The sequence below is a fragment of the Oncorhynchus kisutch genome, linkage group LG18 (assembly GCF_002021735.2).
Source record: "Oncorhynchus kisutch isolate 150728-3 linkage group LG18, Okis_V2, whole genome shotgun sequence".
Lineage (NCBI taxonomy): Eukaryota > Metazoa > Chordata > Actinopteri > Salmoniformes > Salmonidae > Oncorhynchus > Oncorhynchus kisutch.
Genome location: NC_034191.2, coordinates 26,539,163 through 26,558,948, shown reverse-complemented (window position 1 = coordinate 26,558,948; position 19,786 = coordinate 26,539,163). Strand labels below are relative to the sequence as shown.

Genomic DNA, 19,786 nt, shown 5'->3' with positions numbered 1-19,786 from the left:
CCTTACGTCTTATAAAGACAATACACCCTTTAACTCTCTCCTTACACCTTATAAAGACAATTAACCCTGTAACCCTCTCCTTACACCTTATAAAGACAAACCCTTTAACCCTCTCCTTACACCTTATGAAGACAACAAACCCTTTAACCCTCTCCTTACACCTTATAAAGACAATAAACCCTTTAACCCTCTCCTTACACCTTATAAAGACAAACCCTTTAACCCTCTCCTTACACCTTATAAAGACAATAAACCCTTTAACCCTCTCCTTACACCTTATAAAGACAATACACCCTTTAACTCTCTCCTTACACCTTATAAAGACAATACACCCTTTAACCCTCTCCTTACACCTTATAAAGACAATAAACCCTTTAACCCTCTCTTTACACCTTATAAAGACACTAAACCCTTTAACCCTCTCCTTACACCTTATAAAGACAATAAACCCTTTAACCCTCTCCTTACACCTTATAAAGACAATAAATCCTTTAACCCTCTCCTTACACCTTATAAAGACAATAAACCCTTTAACCCTCTCCTTACACCTTATAAAGACAATAAACCCTTTAACCCTCTCCTTACGTCTTATAAAGACAAACCCTTTAACCCTCTCCTTACACCTTATAAAGACAATAAACCCTTTAACCCTCTCCTTACACCTTATAAAGACAATAAACCCTTTAACCCTCTCCTTACACCTTATAAAGACAATAAACCCTTTAACCCTCTCCTTACACCTTATAAAGACAATAAACCCTTTAACCCTCTCCTTACACCTTATAAAGACAATAAACCCTTTAACCCTCTCCTTACATCTTATAAAGACAATAAACCCTTTAACCCTCTCCTTACACCTTATAAAGACAATAAACCCTTTAACCCTCTCCTTACACCTTATAAAGACAATAAATCCTTTAACCCTCTCCTTACACCTTATAAAGACAATACACCCTTTAACCCTCTCCTTACACCTTATAAAGACAATAAACCCTTTAACCCTCTCCTTACACCTTATGAAGACAACAAACCCTTTAACCCTCTCCTTACGTCTTATAAAGACAATAAACCCTTTAACCCTCTCCTTACACCTTATAAAGACAATAAACCCTTTAACCCTCTCCTTACACCTTATAAAGACAATACACCCTTTAACCCTCTCCTTACATCTTATAAAGACAATAAACCCTTTAACCCTCTCCTTACACCTTATAAAGACAATAAACCCTTTAACCCTCTCCTTACACCTTATAAAGACAAACCCTTTAACCCTCTCCTTACACCTTATAAAGACAATAAACCCTTTAACCCTCTCCTTACACCTTATAAAGACAATAAACCCTTTAACCCTCTCCTTACGTCTTATAAAGACAATACACCCTTTTACCCTCTCCTTACACCTTATAAAGACAATTAACCCTTTAACCCTCTCCTTACGTCTTATGAAGACAATACACCCTTTAACTCTCTCCTTACACCTTATAAAGACAATTAACCCTTTAACCCTCTCCTTACACCTTATAAAGACAATAAACCCTTTAACCCTCTCCTTACACCTTATAAAGACAATAAACCCTTTAACCCTCTCCTTACACCTTATAAAGACAATAAACCCTTTAACCCTCTCCTTACACCTTATAAAGACAATAAACCCTTTAACCCTCTCCTTACACCTTATAAAGACAATAAACCCTTTAACCCTCTCCTTACATCTTATAAAGACAATAAACCCTTTAACCCTCTCCTTACACCTTATAAAGACAATAAACCCTTTAACCCTCTCCTTACACCTTATAAAGACAATAAATCCTTTAACCCTCTCCTTACACCTTATAAAGACAATAAACCCTTTAACCCTCTCCTTACACCTTATAAAGACAATAAACCCTTTAACCCTCTCCTTACACCTTATAAAGACAATAAACCCTTTAACCCTCTCCTTACACCTATTAAAGACAATAAACCCTTTAACCCTCTCTTTACACCTTATAAAGACAATAAACCCTTTAACCCTTTCCTTACACCTTATAAAGACAACAAACCCTTTAACCCTCTCCTTACACCTTATAAAGACAATAAACCCTTTAACCCTCTCCTTACATCTTATAAAGACAATAAACCCTTTAACTTAACCTTATAAAGACAATCACCCAATAACAGCTGTATTATAAGAACTGACTAATCTCGTCCCCAGCTGTCTCTCTAGCCCTTGAGCCTAGGGACAAGGTTAGGTACTGACTAGTGGCAAGTACAGCAGATAATTAGTGATACACAACTAATTCATATCAAAAGTCTAACAATTACCCTTTGTACCAACAGTATTTCCTGAATAATTGCCTACTTCGCTAGGGTGACAGGTAGGGCATTATCATTTAGGATCGGTCACCTACAGGGAAAGGTCAAGCGCTTCATCATCAGTCTGGGACAGTGACACCTGGCATTTGGCATCAGAACACAGTCCAACTACGCCTTCTTCTCAACCACAATCAACTCCATCCAGAATCCACATGAGAATATCAGAATAGAAGAGTGGCCGTGTAAGGGTTGATGCTCAGTGAAGAGCTGTTGCCTAATGTAATTGTGAGGTCTAATCAGGCACTTAATCAGCCCATATTGTTTCTCTGCCTTCCTCTATCCCATCAACCCCTATTCCTCCAATCCATCAGCAAGAAGGTGAACACCACTGATTGCCTCCTTTCTTCAATCCGAATCCAAGGTTACAGCATTAGAAACCTCAAGCACTAACAAGGTTCTGTTGATTGAGGTTGTTGCTAATTCATTTAGCACCCTATTGCTGAGGTGATTATGAGGGATGCAAATACTTTTTAAAGCATTCTATTTGCCTTGGTAATGGCAACTACCCCTTTTACAGAACAAGCAATTGAAATGATTCCAATAGGGTCAACCGTGAGCTGCTGAAAAGCAGAATATGCCACATGCTAAACAGACTCAAAAGTGCATATCCCCATGGCCTTTTTCCTTAGCGTCTACATGACACCCCATAAAGCTGCTTTCCCCCTGGTATTATCCCCAAGGACAGTGTCTCTGTACAGGGGTCTATAGTGTTGAGCCACACACGATCTTTCTCAGACAACAATCACACCCATAGGGCAGATTATAGACCACTCCCCCCTGAGAGGCGTCCTACTGCCAGGCACCTGCTGTCTCCACCAAACTGCCACAGCTTGGCACCAAACTCCCCCCACACAGCACATTTTAGCTGTCTGCATCTGGACAAGCACAGCTGTTCAGGAATAATTCTCCAAGCAACCAGGTGAAGAGGATTGAGACTTTCCCTTCACAGTTGAACTCAACTTAACCCTCACTTCCCCTTAACTTAAACTACTTTGGTTAGGGGGAGAGGGCGGCCAACTTTGAGAAAAGGACATTGGACATTATCACAGGAATCCATAACCCCTTCATTTAATTTGTCCCCACTGAACTATGAGGCGTAAACCTGAAGCTGAAAGGCAGCATGTTCCAAAAACATCACAATGTCCACCGAGCAGATGGCCATCTAGCTGGGGACCAGACCCACCACAGTAAATCTGAATAATGCATGCACACCTTGCTGTGAAACAGCACATCCAAGAAACAAATGGATCGCTCTGTGTCTGGATGCAGCGTAAAACGCTTTGCTAAAAGCTCACTTTACCCAAGTCGTCTCCAACAAGTCATTTCCCCTCCAATGTTCACATGCATAAAAATTGCAACTTGTTGGTTATGAGAGGACACGGCATTGGTGCACATTGAATGTCAATGCAGAAATGAATATACAATGGCTCTGTGGGATGGCTGCACCCGGAGCAACGCTGAGCTGCCAGGAGGGATGTCTCGACCTCCTCAGGTCTCAGTAATTGTTTCTGCCACAGTGCAGGAAACCTCAGTCAGCTGTGATTTGATGGAGGCTTGTTTTCTCTTCATTTACAACAAAACACCCAGCAAACCAAAATTGATTCTGTGAATGTTCCCAGAATATTTGTTAGGTTGTGGAAAATGTTCTCATAACATAAAAACAGTACAGTTGTCTAAAATTGGTTAAATAAATAAAAAATACACCATAATGATAAAGAAAAAACAGTTTTTTAGAAATACCTTATTTACTTAAGTGTTCAGACCCTTTGCTATGAGACTCAAAAATGAGCTCAGGTGCATCCTGTTTCCATTGATCATCTTTGAGATGTTTCTACAACATGATTGGAGTCCACATGTGGTAAACTCAATTGATTGGACATGATTTGGAAAGGCACACAACTGTCTATATAAGGTCCCACAGTTGACAGTGCATGTCAGAGCAAAAGCCAAGACATGAGGTCGAAGTAATTTTGCGTAGAGCTAAGAGACAGGATTGTGTCGAGGCACAGATCTGGGGAAGGGTACCAAAACATTTCTGCAGCATTGAACGTCCCCAAGAACACAGTTGGTTCCATCATTCTTAAACATAAGTTTGGAACCACCAATACTTTTCCTAGAGCTGGCAGCCCGGCCAAACTGAGCAATCGGGAGAGAAGGGTTTTGGTCAGCGAGGTGACCAAGTATCCGATCCAGAGGTCTAGAGTTCCTCTGTGGAGATAGGAGAACCTTTCAGAAGGACAACGATCTCTGCAGCACTCCACCAATCAGGCCTTTATGGTAGAGTGACCAGACGGAAGCCACTCCTCAGTAAAAAGGCACGACAGCCCACTTGGAGCTTGCCAAAAGGCACCTAAAGGCTCTCAGACCATGATAAACAAGATTCTCTGGTCTGATGAAACCAAGATTGAACGGTTTGGCCTGAATGCCAAGCGTCACGTCTGGAGGAAACCTGGCACCATACCTACAGTGAAGCATAGTGGCGACAGCATTATGCTGTGTGGATGTTTTTTAGTGGCAGGGAAAAGTACAGAGGGATCCTTGATGAAAACCTGCTCCAGAGCGCTCAGGACCTCAGACTGGGGCAAAGGTTCACCTTCCAACAGGACAACGACCCTAAGCACACAGGCAAGACAACGCAGGAGTGGCTTCGGGACAAATCTCTTAATGTCCTTGAGTGGCCCAGCCAGAGCCCGGACTTGAACCCGATCGAACATCCCTGGAGAGACGCTCCCCATCCAACCGGACAGACCTTGAGAGGATCTGCAGAGAATAGGAGAAACTCCCCAAATACAGGTGTGCCAAGCTATGAGCTTCATACCCAAGACTCGAGGCTGTAATCACTGCCAAAAGTGTTTCAAGTACTGCAAAGGGTCTGAATACTTATGTAAATGTCATTTATACGTTTATTTTTTATTTTTAATACATTTAAATGTAATAAAAACCTGTTTTCACTTTGTCATTATGGGGTATTTTTTATTTATTTAATCCATTACAGAATAAGTGTCACGCCTTGGTCATAGTGTTTTGTGTTTTCGTTATATATTTTGGTCAGCCCAGGGTGTGACATGGGTTTATGTGTTTGGTTTCGTATTGGGGTTTTATAGGATTTGGGATTGCTATGTTTAGGGGTGTGTCTAGTTAGGCTTGGCTGCCTGAGGCGGTTCTCTATCTGGAGTCAGGTGATTCTCGTTGCCTCTGATTGGGAACCGTATTTAGGTAGCCTGAGTTTCACTTTGTATTTCGTGGGTGATTGTTCCTGTCTCTGTGTAGTTTCACCAGATAGGCTGTAATTAGGTTTCACGTTCCGTTTGTTGTTTTTGTATTTATTATAGTTATTTCATGTATCGCCTTTTTCTTCATTAAAGACATGAGTAACCACCACGCTGCATTTCGGTCCGACTCTCTTTCGACAAACGAAGAAGCCGTTACAGAATCACCCACCACATACGGACCGAGCGGCGTGGTAACAGGCAGGAAAAGCGAAAGGAGGACGTTATGGACAGCAATGGCATGGAGTATACGACGTGGGAAGAAATCGACAGGTGGGCGGCCGACCCAGAGAGAGTGCAGGAGCCCGCCTGGGATTCGCTAGATCAGTGCGAAGAAGGCTATAGGCGAATGGAGTTGGAGAAACAGACACGGCGGCGCAGAGCGAAACCCGAGAGTCACCCCAAAAAATGTATTGGGGGGGGGCTCAGAGGGAGAGTGGATGAGTCAGGTGTCAGACCTGAGCCAACTCTCCCTGTTAATCGTGAGGAGCAGCAATATAAGGACTTCTGGTCTTGGGAGATGATATTAGACGGAAGAGAACCCTGGGCTCAGCCTGGTGAATATCGCCGCCCCAAGGAGGAAGCAGAGGCAGCAGGAGATAGGAGCCGACGATACGAGGGAACACGGTTGGCAAGGAAGCCCGAGAAGCAACCCCAAAACATTTTTTTGGGGGGGGCTTACAGGGAGTATGGCTATGCCAGGTAGGAGACCTGCGCAAACTCCCTGTGCTTTCCGGTGGGCTAGAGAGACCGGGCAGACACCGTGTCTCCAGTGCGGGTCATACCAGCCCTTCGTATTGGCCGGGCTAGAGTGGGCATCGAGCCAGGTAAGCTTGGGCAGGCTCGGTGCTCAAGAGCTCCAGTGCGCCTGCACGGTCCGGTCTATCCAGAGCCACCTCCACACACCAGTCCTCCGGTAGCAGCTCCCCGCACCAGGCTTCCTGTGCGTGTCCTCGCTCCAGTATCCCCAGTGCCCGCACCACGCATCAGGCCTACAGTGCGCCTCGCCTCTCCTGCGCTGTCGGAGTCTCCCGCCTCTCTAGCGCTGTCGGAGTCTCCCGCCTCTCCAGCGCTGTCGGAGCCTTTCTCCTCTACAGCGCTGCCGGAGCCTCCTGCCTGTTCGGAGCAGCCTGTGCTGCCAGTCTGCAGGGTGCTGTCAGTCTGCAAGGAGCTGCCAGTCTGCAGGGAGCTGCCAGTCTGCAGGGAGCTGTCAGTCTGCAAAGAGCTGCCAGTCTGCAGGGAGCTGCCAGTCTGCAGGGAGCTGCCAGTCTGCAGGGTGCTGCCAGCCTGCATGGAGCAGTCAGAGCTGTCAGTCTGCATGAAGCAGCCAGAGATGTCAGTCTGCATGAAGCAGCCAGAGCTGCCAGTCTGCAAAGAGCTGCCAGTCTGCAGGGAGCTGTCAGTCTGCAAGGAGCTGTCAGTCTGCAAGGAGCTGCCAGTCTGCAGGGTGCTGTCAGCCTGCATGGAGCAGTCAGAGCTGTCAGTCTGCATGAAGCAGCCAGAGCTGTCAGTCTGCAAAGAGCTGCCAGTCTGCAAGGAGCTGCCAGTCTGCAGGGTGCTGTCAGCCTGCATGGAGCAGTCAGAGCTGTCAGTCTGCATGAAGCAGCCAGAGCTGCCAGTCTGCAAGGAGCTGCCAGTCTGCAAGGAGCTGTCGGCCTGCATGGAGCAGTCAGAGCTGTCAGTCTGCAGGGTGCTGTCAGCCTGCATGGAGCAGCCAGAGCTACCAGTCTGCAAGGAGCTGTCAGCCTGCATGGAGCAGTCAGAGACGTCAGTCTGCATAGAGCAGCTAGATCTGCCAGTCAACCAGATTCTTCCAGATCAGCCTGTCAACCAGAATCTTCCAGATCTGCTAGTCAACCTGAATCTTCCAGATCCGCCAGCCAGCCAGGATCTACCGGAGCCTACTACCTACCTGAGCTTCATCTCAGTACTGGGCTTCCTCTCAGTACTGGGCTTCCCCTCTGTTCCGGGCTGCCCCTCAGTTCCGGGCTGCCCCTCAGTCCCGGGCTGCCCCTCAGTCCCGGGCTGCCCCTCAGTCCCGAGCTGCCTCAGTCCCGAGCTGCCCCTCAGTCCCGAGCTGTCCCTCAGTCCCGAGATGCCCCTCAGTCACGAGCTGCTCCTCAGTTCTGTGGGGTTCTGGGTGAGGACTATTAGGCCATGGTCGGCGGAGAGGGTGGATTATCCCAGGACGCGAAGGGGAGGAACTAGGACATTAATGAAGTGGGGTCCACGTCCGGAGCCGGAGCCGCCACCAAGGACAGACGCCCACCCGGACCCTCCCTATGGTTTTGAGGTGCGTCCGGGAGTCCGCACCTTGGGGGGGGTTCTGTCACGCCTTGGTCATAGTGTTTTGTGTTTTCGTTATATATTTTGGTCAGCCCAGGGTGTGACATGGGTTTATGTGTTTGGTTTCGTATTGGGGTTTTATAGGATTTGGGATTGCTATGTTTAGGGGTGTGTCTAGTTAGGCTTGGCTGCCTGAGGCGGTTCTCAATCTGGAGTCAGGTGATTCTCGTTGCCTCTGATTGGGAACCGTATTTAGGTAGCCTGAGTTTCACTTTGTATTTCGTGGGTGATTGTTCCTGTCTCTGTGTAGTTTCACCAGATAGGCTGTAATTAGGTTTCACGTTCCGTTTGCTGTTTTTGTATTTATTATAGTTATTTCATGTATCGCCTTTTTCTTCATTAAAGACATGAGTAATCACCACGCTGCATTTCGGTCCGACTCTCTTTCGACAAACGAAGAACGCAGTTACAATAAGGCTGTAACATAACAAAACATGGAAAAAGTCAAGGGGTCTGAATACTTTCCCAATGCACTGTAGGTGTTAATAGTAATAGTTCCATCAACAACAATATTCCAGGACTTTTTTTGAACAAATTCTATTGCTCCAACATTTTACTGAAGTATGTTCAGGCAACATTATTAGAACCATCATGTCAATGTCACACTCTTTTTATGAGACCATTGTAGGAATATTATTGTGGGTGTTTTGAATAACATGGACGTTCATGTACCTGTAATGTTTCCTCAGAACCACTTCTATTGCTCCCACATTTTGCTGTGGCATTATGTTCTAAGAACATTAGCGGAACATTGTTTTATTACATTCCCTGGCAACCAAATGAGAACCTTGGGGGAATGTTCTGTGGTAGATTTTACAGATGTTGTGAACAACATTTGAATGTTAGAAATTCTAGTCAAAAATGATTTGATGGTGAAAAACATTCTTTGAATGTTTGTGGGACGTTATCCTGTGAATTTTTATTTCTACCTTTTTTGTAAGTACAAACCGGGCGTAACGACAGTAAATGATGATAGTTGATGGGCAGGCCAGGCATATTTGGTGAGTACCAAACTTATTTTGACATAACGCTTGCAGAGCTGGTGAATGGTAGCTTGAAATGGTAGCTTTCTGGGCAGAGGAGATCTCGTCAGTCATCGTCTCCTCTGCCCAGATACTGGTTCAAACCCTAACTAGAACTTAATTGGAATGTTAGCTAATGTTCTGGGAATATTCCCGATTTGCTCGGCAGACTACGGATAAAATTATCCTGAATGATTTGTTCCTAAATTTGCACTGGCAGTTTCCTTGGATATGGATGACAGATCAAGGGGAGAGGATGCATGAACAAAAATACTAGATTTTCAGAAGTTGTCAGATTTGTCTATGCTAATGAGATACTATTGGGAAACAACTACAGTCACTGTTGTGTGTAGTAATACACTACACATCTAAGAAATGAGAGAGACTTTAGGACAAAAATGGATTCAAAATGAAAAATCGAGTTCAATCTTCACTAAAGATTCAGAGACATTATTAGGGAACCACTTTTTCTGCAATACTGCAGTGCCCTCTGCAGTCTAATGCTTAAACTTCTGAATCTGCATGGTAGCAAATGCAAGGCCCAGTGAGTATGCATTGTTGCTTCAACCAATTACTTAGATGTGCATTCCCATTAACAAAATATCAAATAAACCCAGCCACAATGTCATAGTATGTTTTACATTTTTATTTAGATTATCTCATGGAAAAAACGAAATGTCTTTAGCAATATCTCATTTACAGAGGGTGGTTTTAAATAATATCGTTAATGAATAAAAAACTATAACAATAGAGTAAAACAACAGTTAAAACATAACATACCATTAAAATATGCCTACAAAGAGAGAAATGAATGTCCTCATAATACAACATCATAGCTTCCTGTTAATGTGAGGAGTGCATTGACATTCTGTACACTTCTTTCACATTTGCAGCACACGTACATGTTTGGAAGTTATTTATCCTGGTAACATGACATTAGATGGACCCCAACTGTGGTCACAATCCTCCATGCTCCTTAATCTTTCCATGTCTGAGTGTCCTGTTTTGTGAAGGTGGGAGACGTGCAGGTGAAGAAATGTCCTCAGTGTCTTCCATTATTGTATGAACTAAATAACACCACAAGTGCCAATGTTACCAAACACCTTCAGTGAAGAATCAGTGGAATTGCAAAACATAAAAAGTCAAGGATCTATACAGGGTTCTCAGATGCTAGAATTCTTAAAAAGTGCATGTTTCTTCAGTTAGGGCATAAATGATCTAGGCAAACAATATCACGCTGGCAGTAGGCCCAGTAAGACATATCTTAGATTATTATTGCTCATAAGATTAACAATATTTGGCAGACATTTCAAATGGCATTTTCTGTTTGTTGGACAATATTATCTCACGGACATTAAATGAAAATTGTACAACACCTTCATAAACTATTTCCTAAAACAAGCTTTCAAAATCTCACCTCTTAGTTTGAGAAAATAATTTCCCTCTTTCTTTGCTATCTACATGTTACCAACGGTATGACCCACCCATTCGTGTCAATTCAACATTTTCTTAAAAACAGTTTGAAGGGATATGTCTATGAATTTTTTACATTTTTATAAACATGAACATTCATCTGTTGAGTTGGAGATGTTTACCAAGCTGGCCTCTTTTAGCTGCTGGTGTGATTAGAGGACTGAATCACTCAGCATAGACTCCAGCTTCCGGCCTGTGGCCTGTCTGCAGAAAGGCCCCGTGGCCCCCTAGGCCATGTGACAGCAGTCTGTGGCTGTGTGGGGGCATGCAGCCGTGGCCAGGGAACGGCCCTGGCATGGCCTTACCAGATCCTGAGGGTTTGGGCTTGGGAGCTGGGTAGTACCCCTCCAGGTTATTATAATGAGAGGGCATGGCCTTGGTGCTCTGAGTTCTCCTGTGGGGCTGAGTGGAGAAGGACCCAGGGTGATCTTGTTCCACAGGTGATTTGACATGGTGGTAATAACGAGGCTCTTTGATGCTCTGTGATCGTGGTCTCCTGGGGATGCTTGGTTTTAATTGGGCAGAGTAGCTGTTAGCAGCGTTGCCCATAATTACGGTGTTCTTGTCACAACCTCTACTATGACCACCCTCACCCTGCTCCACGTTCTTAACATCTAGGAGCATGGGGACGTTGCAATGCTGTGGCTGATATCGTTGGGGGGTGCCCTGCTTGGGCTGGGTTCTCCTGGTAACGCTCTCTCTCCTGGGAGGGACTGGCTCCTCGCCTGGCCAATGAACCCTCTGGTGCCTGATATAATCACTAGGGTCTGAAAGCTGCTGACCAGGCGAGATTGGAGACATGGCAGGTACTTCACGTTGGCTGTCCACTCTGTCGATGGCCAGCAGCCAGGCATTACCTGGGTCTGACCTGCTTCTGGTGTGACTGATATCTCTGCCCCTGATGTCACTCTGTGGGAGGGGAGGATTCAGGTTCTCATAAGGAGACATGATAGGGCCCTGGGGCCTCTGCCTGGCTCTATTCTCTTGCCTGATTGGCTGATAGACAGGTCTGTCACAACCCTCTGGGTGGTCCCAGGACTTGTAAATGACTCGCTCTGGATCCCTGCTCTCTAAGAAGAGTTCTCTTTTTGCGGTTGGGATGTTGTGTGAGGGACGGTAGTGGTAACCAGGATGTCCACAATCCTTGGTAGAGCGCATGGTGTATGACTGACTGTGTCGGATGCGGCTCGTCCTGTAAGGGTCCACATAGTAGTAAGACTCCTCTAGAGGCACTGCGTCTGAATAGGGACTGTAGCGGTACTGAACACAGCCATTCTCAAAGTACGGCTGCAGAGGTTGGACATCTGACTGGAGTAGCCTTTTGTACTCCTTTTCCTGGACAGCTGGACGTTGGACGTAGAACAGGGTGTCTGCCAGTTCAATACGAATAGGTTGCTGGGCATGGAAGGAGCGTGCCCTGCGGATGCCGGGGTAGCCCAGGGTTCTATCCTCAGTCCTCTGCCATTGTCCCCTGGATCTGTGGTGGCCACTGGAGCTGTACTCTTCCCTGGGTTGGGGTTGACCACTATACTGGGGGGAGTTAGAGGGGTAGTTCCGGAGGCCTAATGTATTGTAGCAGCTGTCAGACGTGGGTTTGTACATGCTCTTGGGCCCTGCCTGGTGGGGAAGGAAATAGTCAGGCCGAGGAGGTCCAGATACCTGTCCTGCTGGATTGACCCGATGATGTCTGTACACATCTTCAGCCTCCCTCATAGCTCTCTCTCCATCAGCGCTGTACTGATTGACTAAGGACGGCATAGGACGATGTGGAGGGATCTCCCCCACAGACCCTGGCATGGACGCCTCAGCAAGAACAGTCTGATAGTTATAGGCATTGACTGAGTCAGTGTTAGCAAGGACAGCAGCAGCTAACGGGCTCTGAATGGAGCAGACTGATTGAATGGGAGGCGAGGCCCCACCACTGAGATACGAGGAGGACACAGTCTGAAGATGTACAGTCTTTACAGCTCCCAGGGGCCGGTCTCTCCCTTCCCTCTGGTCCCTCACCTCTGTGCTGCCCGGCAGTAGAGCTCCAGCCTCTAAGGAACTGACAGTGGGAGTGAAGTTACTCATGGCCACTTGTCCTTCAGGGGCCCGTTTTCTCTCATGGCCAGAGAAACGGTCACAAGGACTCTCAACTGGTGTGCCAGCCATGGGTAAGAGGGTGGCTGGAGAAGAGGCCTTGAGGTCACCGTAATCCTGAGAGCAGGGTTGGAGTTGGAGAACAGAGGGTCGTGGGGGTCTGTCCAGGGGGTGGGGGGTGTCCTGTCTCTGGAGAGGATAGGGGGGCTGGGTGTCCCTCCTCTGGGAGGTCAGGGTGGCCTTCTGGGCAGACTCAGCCAGGGCCAGGGCCAGCCTGCGGGCAGCACTCGTCAACGGAGTGTGAGGAGGGAGGACAGACACTGAATTCACAAGCCCATCTGTTCCTGGGGAGGCATAAGACAAACAATGCTGCTACAGTATGACAGGACAAACAACGCTGTGATCAGACATGAGGGGACAACACATAGAATAATACCATAAGAACTTGATTAAGGAAACTCATTAATAACTGTACATATGCATGTTAAACATTGTAAAGCCTTTTTCAATCGACAGTATCATTAATGTGCAACAAAGACTCAATCATGGACACTTACTGACAGTTACGGCTGCTTGTATGGTTGTCTCTACCTTCTTGCCCTTTGTGCGGTTGTCTCTACCTTCTTGCCCTTTGTATGGTTGTCTCTACCTTCTTGCCCTTTGTGCGGTTGTCTCTACCTTCTTGCCCTTTGTATGGTTGTCTCTACCTTCTTGCCCTTTGTGCGGTTGTCTCTACCTTCTTGCCCTTTGTGCGGTTGTCTCTACCTTCTTGCCCTTTGTGCGGTTGTCTCTACCTTCTTGCCCTTTGTGCGGTTGTCTCTACCTTCTTGCCCTTTGTGCGGTTGTCTCTACCTTCTTGCCCTTTGTATGGTTGTCTCTACCTTCTTGCCCTTTGTGCGGTTGTCTCTACCTTCTTGCCCTTTGTGCGGTTGTCTGTGCCCAATAATTGTGTGTACCATGTTTTGTGCTGCTACCATGTTGTGCTGTCATATGTTGCTGCCTTGCTATATTGTTGTCTTAGGTCTCTTTATGTAGTGTTGTCTCTTGTCGTGAAGAATTGTCTCTTTTTTTTGTTATATCCCAGCCCCCGTCCCGCAGGCCTCCTTTTGTTAGGCAGTCATTGTAAATAAGAATTTGTTCTTAACCGACTTGCCTAGTTAAATAAATCAAATTTAAAAAATGAACAAAAATGGAATTTTTTTATGTGCCACTGACCTGCATCCGGAGGGTTTTGTGAAGCCAGGCTGTCTGTGACAGTTGAGGAGAAGCTTGGTGGGCTGGGGGGCCGGCAGGGTGCCCTAGCCTCACTCCCCTTTTCACTCACTAGTTGGGCCTCACACAGATCCAGAGGTGGAGGGGAGGAGGATTCACCCCCCTGAGTATCTGAGACACAGCGTGGGGCAGACACACACACAGTGTGCACATCTGTTTCGACCACAGGGGAGACGACCCGAGCCACTTTCTTTTTCTCCCCTCTTTTCCTATGGACTGGGCTGATGTCAGGGGACTGGGAGTCACTGAGGACTTTATTGAGGGACGAGGAGATGGGCTTTGATTCACTGGAACCCCTGACATGCTTCCTACAGTTGACGCTTGCTTTGCGTTGAGGAGCGGATTTAGCTGTTGGTGGGCTCACTGGGCTGCACTGGAAGGACATGGGGTCAAAGTCCAGAAAGGCCATGCCAGGGGCTGGAAGACAGAGGTCAAGGTCGTCCTCCTGATGTGGAGGGAACTCGACAGCTGGGTCAAAGGCTGGACCATCAGCACCACTATGGACCTCCTTGACCTGGTTATTGTAGTGGTCACCTTTGACCCTAGCATCACACAGGTCATCCCTGAATGCGGTGGAGAGGGCATCGCTGGTGGAGTGTGGTCTAGGTAGGCGGTACATCTGGGGCTCCCCTATGGCAGACAGACAGTATGCATTACCATTCAGCGACAGACTTCAACAATAGACATAAAAATAAATGTAACCAATTATCCATCTAAATTAGTTTATCGCATATTATGAAACACAGGTACTGACAGGATTGAAAGTATGACGGAGCATATTTACTTTCCAAATTGTGCAAAGAGGTGAGAGATTCTTCACTTTTGGTGGAGCGCAGTGTCCCACTATCACCTCTACCACCTGAATAATATGAAAGTACAAACTGAAGTTGAAATATAATTATTTTTGAAAAAACATGACTTCATCACATCACCCAAGTGGAATAAACAGCCATACATTTAACCACAGAGACATGACTGGAGGTATTTTATAACATGGCTTTGAAGACGGTTCTTATGGTTGTGTACAGTCCTGGATGGTGACAGTGTAGTGCTGGTTAAGGCCTGACCTGGCAGCGCGATGCTCTTGATCTCATTGGGTTCGCTGGGGTGACGCTTCAGCTTGCGTTTGGAGGTCATGGAGGATGACTTGCCCAGGTGGAAGAATGAACGCCAGCTTCCCACTGGGGACTTTTTCAACTTCCCAGGAGCCCTCTTACTATAACACAACACAACATCCCCAGTGAAAACAGTGGACTGTACAGGGTGTCAAAGACAAACTCAGCAAAAAAAAGAAACATCCCTTTTTCAAGACCCTGTCTTTCAAAGATAATTCGTAAAAATCCAAATAATTTCACAGATCTTCATTGTAAAGGGTTTACACACGGTTTCCCATGCTTGTTCAATGAATCATAAACAATTAATGAGCATGCATCTGTGGAACGGTCGTTAAGACACTAACAGCTTACAGACGCTAGGCAATTAAAGTCACAGCTATGAAAACTTAGGACACTAAAGAGGCCTTTCTACTGACTCTGAAAAACACCAAAAGAAAGATGCCCAGGGTCCCTGCTCATCTGCGTGAACGTGCCTTAGGCATGCTGCAAGGAAGCATGAGGACTGCAGATGTGGCCAGGGCAATAAATTGCAATGTCCGTACTGTGAGACGCCTAAGACAGCGCTACACGGAGACAGGATGGACAGCTGATCATCCTCGCAGTGGCAGACCACGTGTAACAACACCTGATCGGTACAGCCGAACATCACACCTGCAGGACAGGTACAGGATGGCAACAACAACTGCCCGAGTTACACCAGGAACGCACAATCCCTCCATCAGTGCTCAGACTGTCAGCAATAGGTTGAGAGAGGCTGGACTGAGGGCTTGTAGGCCTGTTGTAAGGCAGGTCCTCAGCAGACATCACCTGAAACAACGTTGCCTATGGGTACAAACCCACCGTCGCTGGACTGGCAAAAAGTGCTCTTCACTGATGAGTCGCGGTTTTGTCTCACCAGGGGTGATGGTCGGATTCGCGTTTATTGTCGAAGGAATGAGCATTACACTGAGGCCTGTACTCTGGAGCGGGATCAATTTGGAGGTGGAGGGTCCGTCATGGTCTGGGGGTGTGTGTTTAGCATCATCGGACTGAGCTTCTGGACATTGCAGGCAATCTCAGCGCTATGCATTACAGGGAAGATGTCCTCCTCCCTCATGTGGTACCCTTCCTGCAGGCTCCTGACATGCCCCTCCAGCATAACAATGCCACAAGCCATACTGCTCATTCGGTGCGTGATTTCCTACAAGACAAGAATGACAGTGTTCTGCCAAGGCCAGTGAAGAGCCCGGATCTCGATTCCATTGAGCACGTCTGGGACCTGTTGGATCGGAGGATGGGGGCTATGGCCATTCCTCCAAAGATGTCCGGGAACTTGCAGGTGCCTTGGTGGAAGAGGGGGTAATATCTCACAGCAAGAATTGGCAAATCTGGTGCAGTCCATGAGGAGTAGATGCACTGCAGTATTTAATGCAGCTGGTGGCCACACCAGATACTGACTGTTACTTTTGATTTTGACCCCCCTTTGTTCAGGGACACATTGTTAAATTTCTGTTAGTCACATGTCTGTGGAATTTGTTCAGTTTATGTCTCAGTTGTTGAATCTTATGTTCATACAAATATTTACACATGTTAAATTTGCTGAAAATAAACGCAGTTGACAGTGAGAGGACGCTTCATTATTTGCTGAGTTTACAACAGCCTATGAAACAAATACATCCTTCATACAGTCGCACACATTTTGTTTTAATATACTGTTCAATAGTTATGTTAAATCAGTAGTGATGTTTGGAACAGATGAATGGTCTCTAAACAGAATTGTCTATTGTCTCAAGTCAGACTGACCAGATTATTATTTTTTTGATGAGTTTATATGGTTTATAAAACTACAATGTACTGTAGGCTACTAGTTTCTAGAAGCACCAACAACCTACCTCTCAGTGGGGAGCGCGATGACTGTGTGGAACTTGCCCATCAGTGCCCCGGGTCCCTCCCCCACCTCGATGTACTCGCTGTGGGACAGAACGGGGGTAGGAACAGGGGAGCCCAACTGGGCCTGGGTACGGGCCTGGGCTTCCTCCAGAGATAGGAGCTTAGTAGAGGGAGAGCACACCAGCAGAGACTTGGGCCTGGATAGGGTACTGGTACCTTGGAGCAGAGAGAGAAATGTTTTTGAAGTTCCCATAATGTCCCCATAATGACTGCCTAAGCCAGGGTAATGCTGTACCTGTGCTCTCCCGGTTGTGGGCGTTGACCTTGCGGCTGAAGAGTGACTCTGTGTTGTTCATTATGAACTCCACCACCACTGACTGGATACGCACCTCCATAAAGGCTGCGGTTCCACTAAAACAGGCCGACTCAATCTGCTTGGACCTGAAACACAGTTATGTCCTAATCAACAGAATTGCCAGTCATAGCCAGTTACAAAACAACAGTGTACATTTAAGCAATATGGCACGGCTAAGGGCTGTTCTTAGCAGTGGTATATTAGTCATATACCACAAACCCTGAGGTGCCTTATTGCTATTATAAACTGGTTACCAACGTGATTAGAGCAGTAAAAATAAATGATATGTCATACCCGTGGTATATGGTCTGATATACCACGGCTTTCAGACAACCAGCATTCAGGGCTCCAACCACCCATTTTATAAATCGCAGTTAATACTAATGACAGTGTTGGTGGTTGGAATGTTACAATATACCTGAGCAAGTTTGGAGCCCAGACGATGGCCAGGTTCTTGGTGTGCATGTTGGTAATAGGGCTGAAGGTGGCTAGTTGGGACAAATGTCTCATGAGGAATTCCAGAGTCCTGCAGTGCAGACCAGGGACTATTACAGATCAGGTAGAACACAGACATGTGCAATACACCCTTCTCTACTGTCAGCCTACAAAGCCAAGACTGTGACTTCAATGCTCTCTTTTAGCCAACAGATGGCGCCTAAGCACCTACAGTTCAGTGGTGACTTTATACACTACTAGTAGTGAATATAGACGATGCCACATTGCAGGAGCCACTAGGGTGTGCTGTGAACTCCTCTCCCACTGACCTGTAGTGAGGAGGAGGAAGCTGCTGGATGACGTTGTGGATCTTCACCAGCCTCTCCTCATCAGTAGCTGCAGACACAGCCTCCTGTGGAGGGAGGGAACACCAGAGGTCCACACTGACAGAGAGCCTGATAAAGCTCCTGCTGGCCTAGTTCTGTCCTTTACTGTCATTCCCCCCTTTACGTTTATCTTCAATACACCCCACCGTGCTACGAGGAGATTTCTGATTACGAATTCTAAGTTCATTTCAGTGATAAGACCTTTCTATTTCACATATTTTGAAATGGGAAAGACAAGCGTATTTGTTAGTACAGTATCTCCCTTGGTTTATTCCAAGATGACTATATTATTCATCTATTCCCCAATAAGCGTCCACCTTTCCCCTCTGTGTCAGTTCAGTGTTCTACTCCTTACTGAGAATCTCTCATAGAGCTGGTAGGTGAGCAGAGGGTTGGGCAGCTCTCTAAAGTACAGTTTACAGAGGGACCCTACGGAGTGGATATCCTGTTTGAAAACATCTCTACTGAGGTCTGGGATCTCCTCCGAGTCAAACTCATGTCTGGGGAAGGAAACAGATGAGAGAAGACACTGGTTAACACTCAACATCAGACCATCACATACAATTAACACTGTATACGTCTGTTAGCAGTACTGACATGATGTTTGAATTTCTTCATTGTTTTCCAGGATGTTGTACATTATTTGATGTTAAAAAGTGAAGCAGGGACGTACCTCAGTTTCTGGATGTTGGAGGAGATCCCAGAGAGTCTGTACATCCCGTCCACGACACCATGTCTCTCAATGAACTCAGTACAGCATTTTATCACCTGGGGGACTGGAGAAAGGAGAGGAGAAAGGGCCGTCAACAAAGTAACATCCAGGAGATTTTAACAGCAAAGACCGAGAAGACTACCTTTCTCTATACAGTGCTAACTATAGAGAGAAAAGGCTGCTGGGGGACTGACCATCATGTTCTGAGTTGAGGAGGTGTTCCCCCAGGTCACAGCCAAACACCCTCTCCCTGAGGATCCCACGCTGCCTCAGCTTCTGGGGAGGTGGACGGGACTTCATGAAGCTCCTCAGGAATGTCACCAGCTTCCCATGCTTCTTACACACTGAATGAATATACATTTTGTTTTTGGGTTGTAAATAAAACATACAATAGATGTGCATTTGAATCCCAGTGGATAACACTTGAAAGCAAGAATAAAAACACTTATTCCCAAAGAGTCAACCAATACACACGCCAGACTCACCTCATTTTATCAGTACATATTTTAAGAGTCAACTCCAGTCAGCTATACATTAAATCATAGGGAAGAGGGAGGACAGAGTACTGTTGCTGTAAAACAGGTCACAGTACCTGGTTTTGACACAGAGCTGGACACACAGGTGGGAATCCTGTCACTGATCAGCTCCACACAGTCACAGGGGAAGAAGCCAACCTGCACAGAGAGAAACAGAAAGAGGAATAGTAACACTCTCCTGCGCTCTATAATGCACCAGATATGATCTAAGGAAGAGTAAGTGATAGTAACCTCCATGTACAGTAGGGTGTGGGATGCAGAAAACAGATCACTAGTATGAAGGGACAGACAAAGCTGTTTGAGTCAGACTTATTTGAGGTGTTTTACCTGAAAACCATGTTTCCCTCTCCACCAACCAGTGTCCTCTTTAGGAGGCATGTCAATGACTGACACAATGTCCCCTACCTAGAACAGGGTCAACACAGAAAAGACAAATGAGAGTATAGCAGTTTGAGTGGGTTTAAAAATCAACAACCATGGCAGAATATATCCCCATATCTCCCCACTGTTCCCTAAACCCCTCCCCTTTCCAGTCCAATGACAAGATGGACAGAGGTGT

The 19,786-nt window shown here is 46.3% G+C and overlaps 1 protein-coding gene across 6 annotated transcripts in view; it reads right to left on the bottom strand.

The window, feature by feature from the left end:
- Positions 1–9,622: 9,622 nt before the first annotated feature.
- The window catches only part of LOC109909153 (rho GTPase-activating protein 32), a 45,719-nt gene continuing 35,555 nt past the window's right edge, over positions 9,623–19,786 (bottom strand). For 5 of the 6 annotated variants that reach the window (XM_020508112.2, XM_031795828.1, XM_031795829.1 and 2 more), the window contains 13 exons: positions 19,555–19,632; positions 19,284–19,365; positions 18,886–19,035; positions 18,653–18,755; positions 18,335–18,479; positions 17,923–18,005; positions 17,577–17,684; positions 17,099–17,244; positions 16,806–17,019; positions 14,887–15,035; positions 14,604–14,678; positions 13,763–14,449; positions 9,623–12,891 (listed from right to left, as the gene is read on the bottom strand). In XM_020508112.2, the coding sequence (XP_020363701.1) occupies positions 10,631–12,891; positions 13,763–14,449; positions 14,604–14,678; positions 14,887–15,035; positions 16,806–17,019; positions 17,099–17,244; positions 17,577–17,684; positions 17,923–18,005; positions 18,335–18,479; positions 18,653–18,755; positions 18,886–19,035; positions 19,284–19,365; positions 19,555–19,632 (4,281 nt within the window). In that variant the 3' untranslated portion in view covers positions 9,623–10,630. Of the gene's footprint in view, positions 12,945–13,762; positions 14,450–14,603; positions 14,679–14,886; positions 15,036–16,805; positions 17,020–17,098; positions 17,245–17,576; positions 17,685–17,922; positions 18,006–18,334; positions 18,480–18,652; positions 18,756–18,885; positions 19,036–19,283; positions 19,366–19,554; positions 19,633–19,786 lie in introns of all 6 variants that reach the window. The other variant, XM_031795833.1, reaches the window with a different exon arrangement.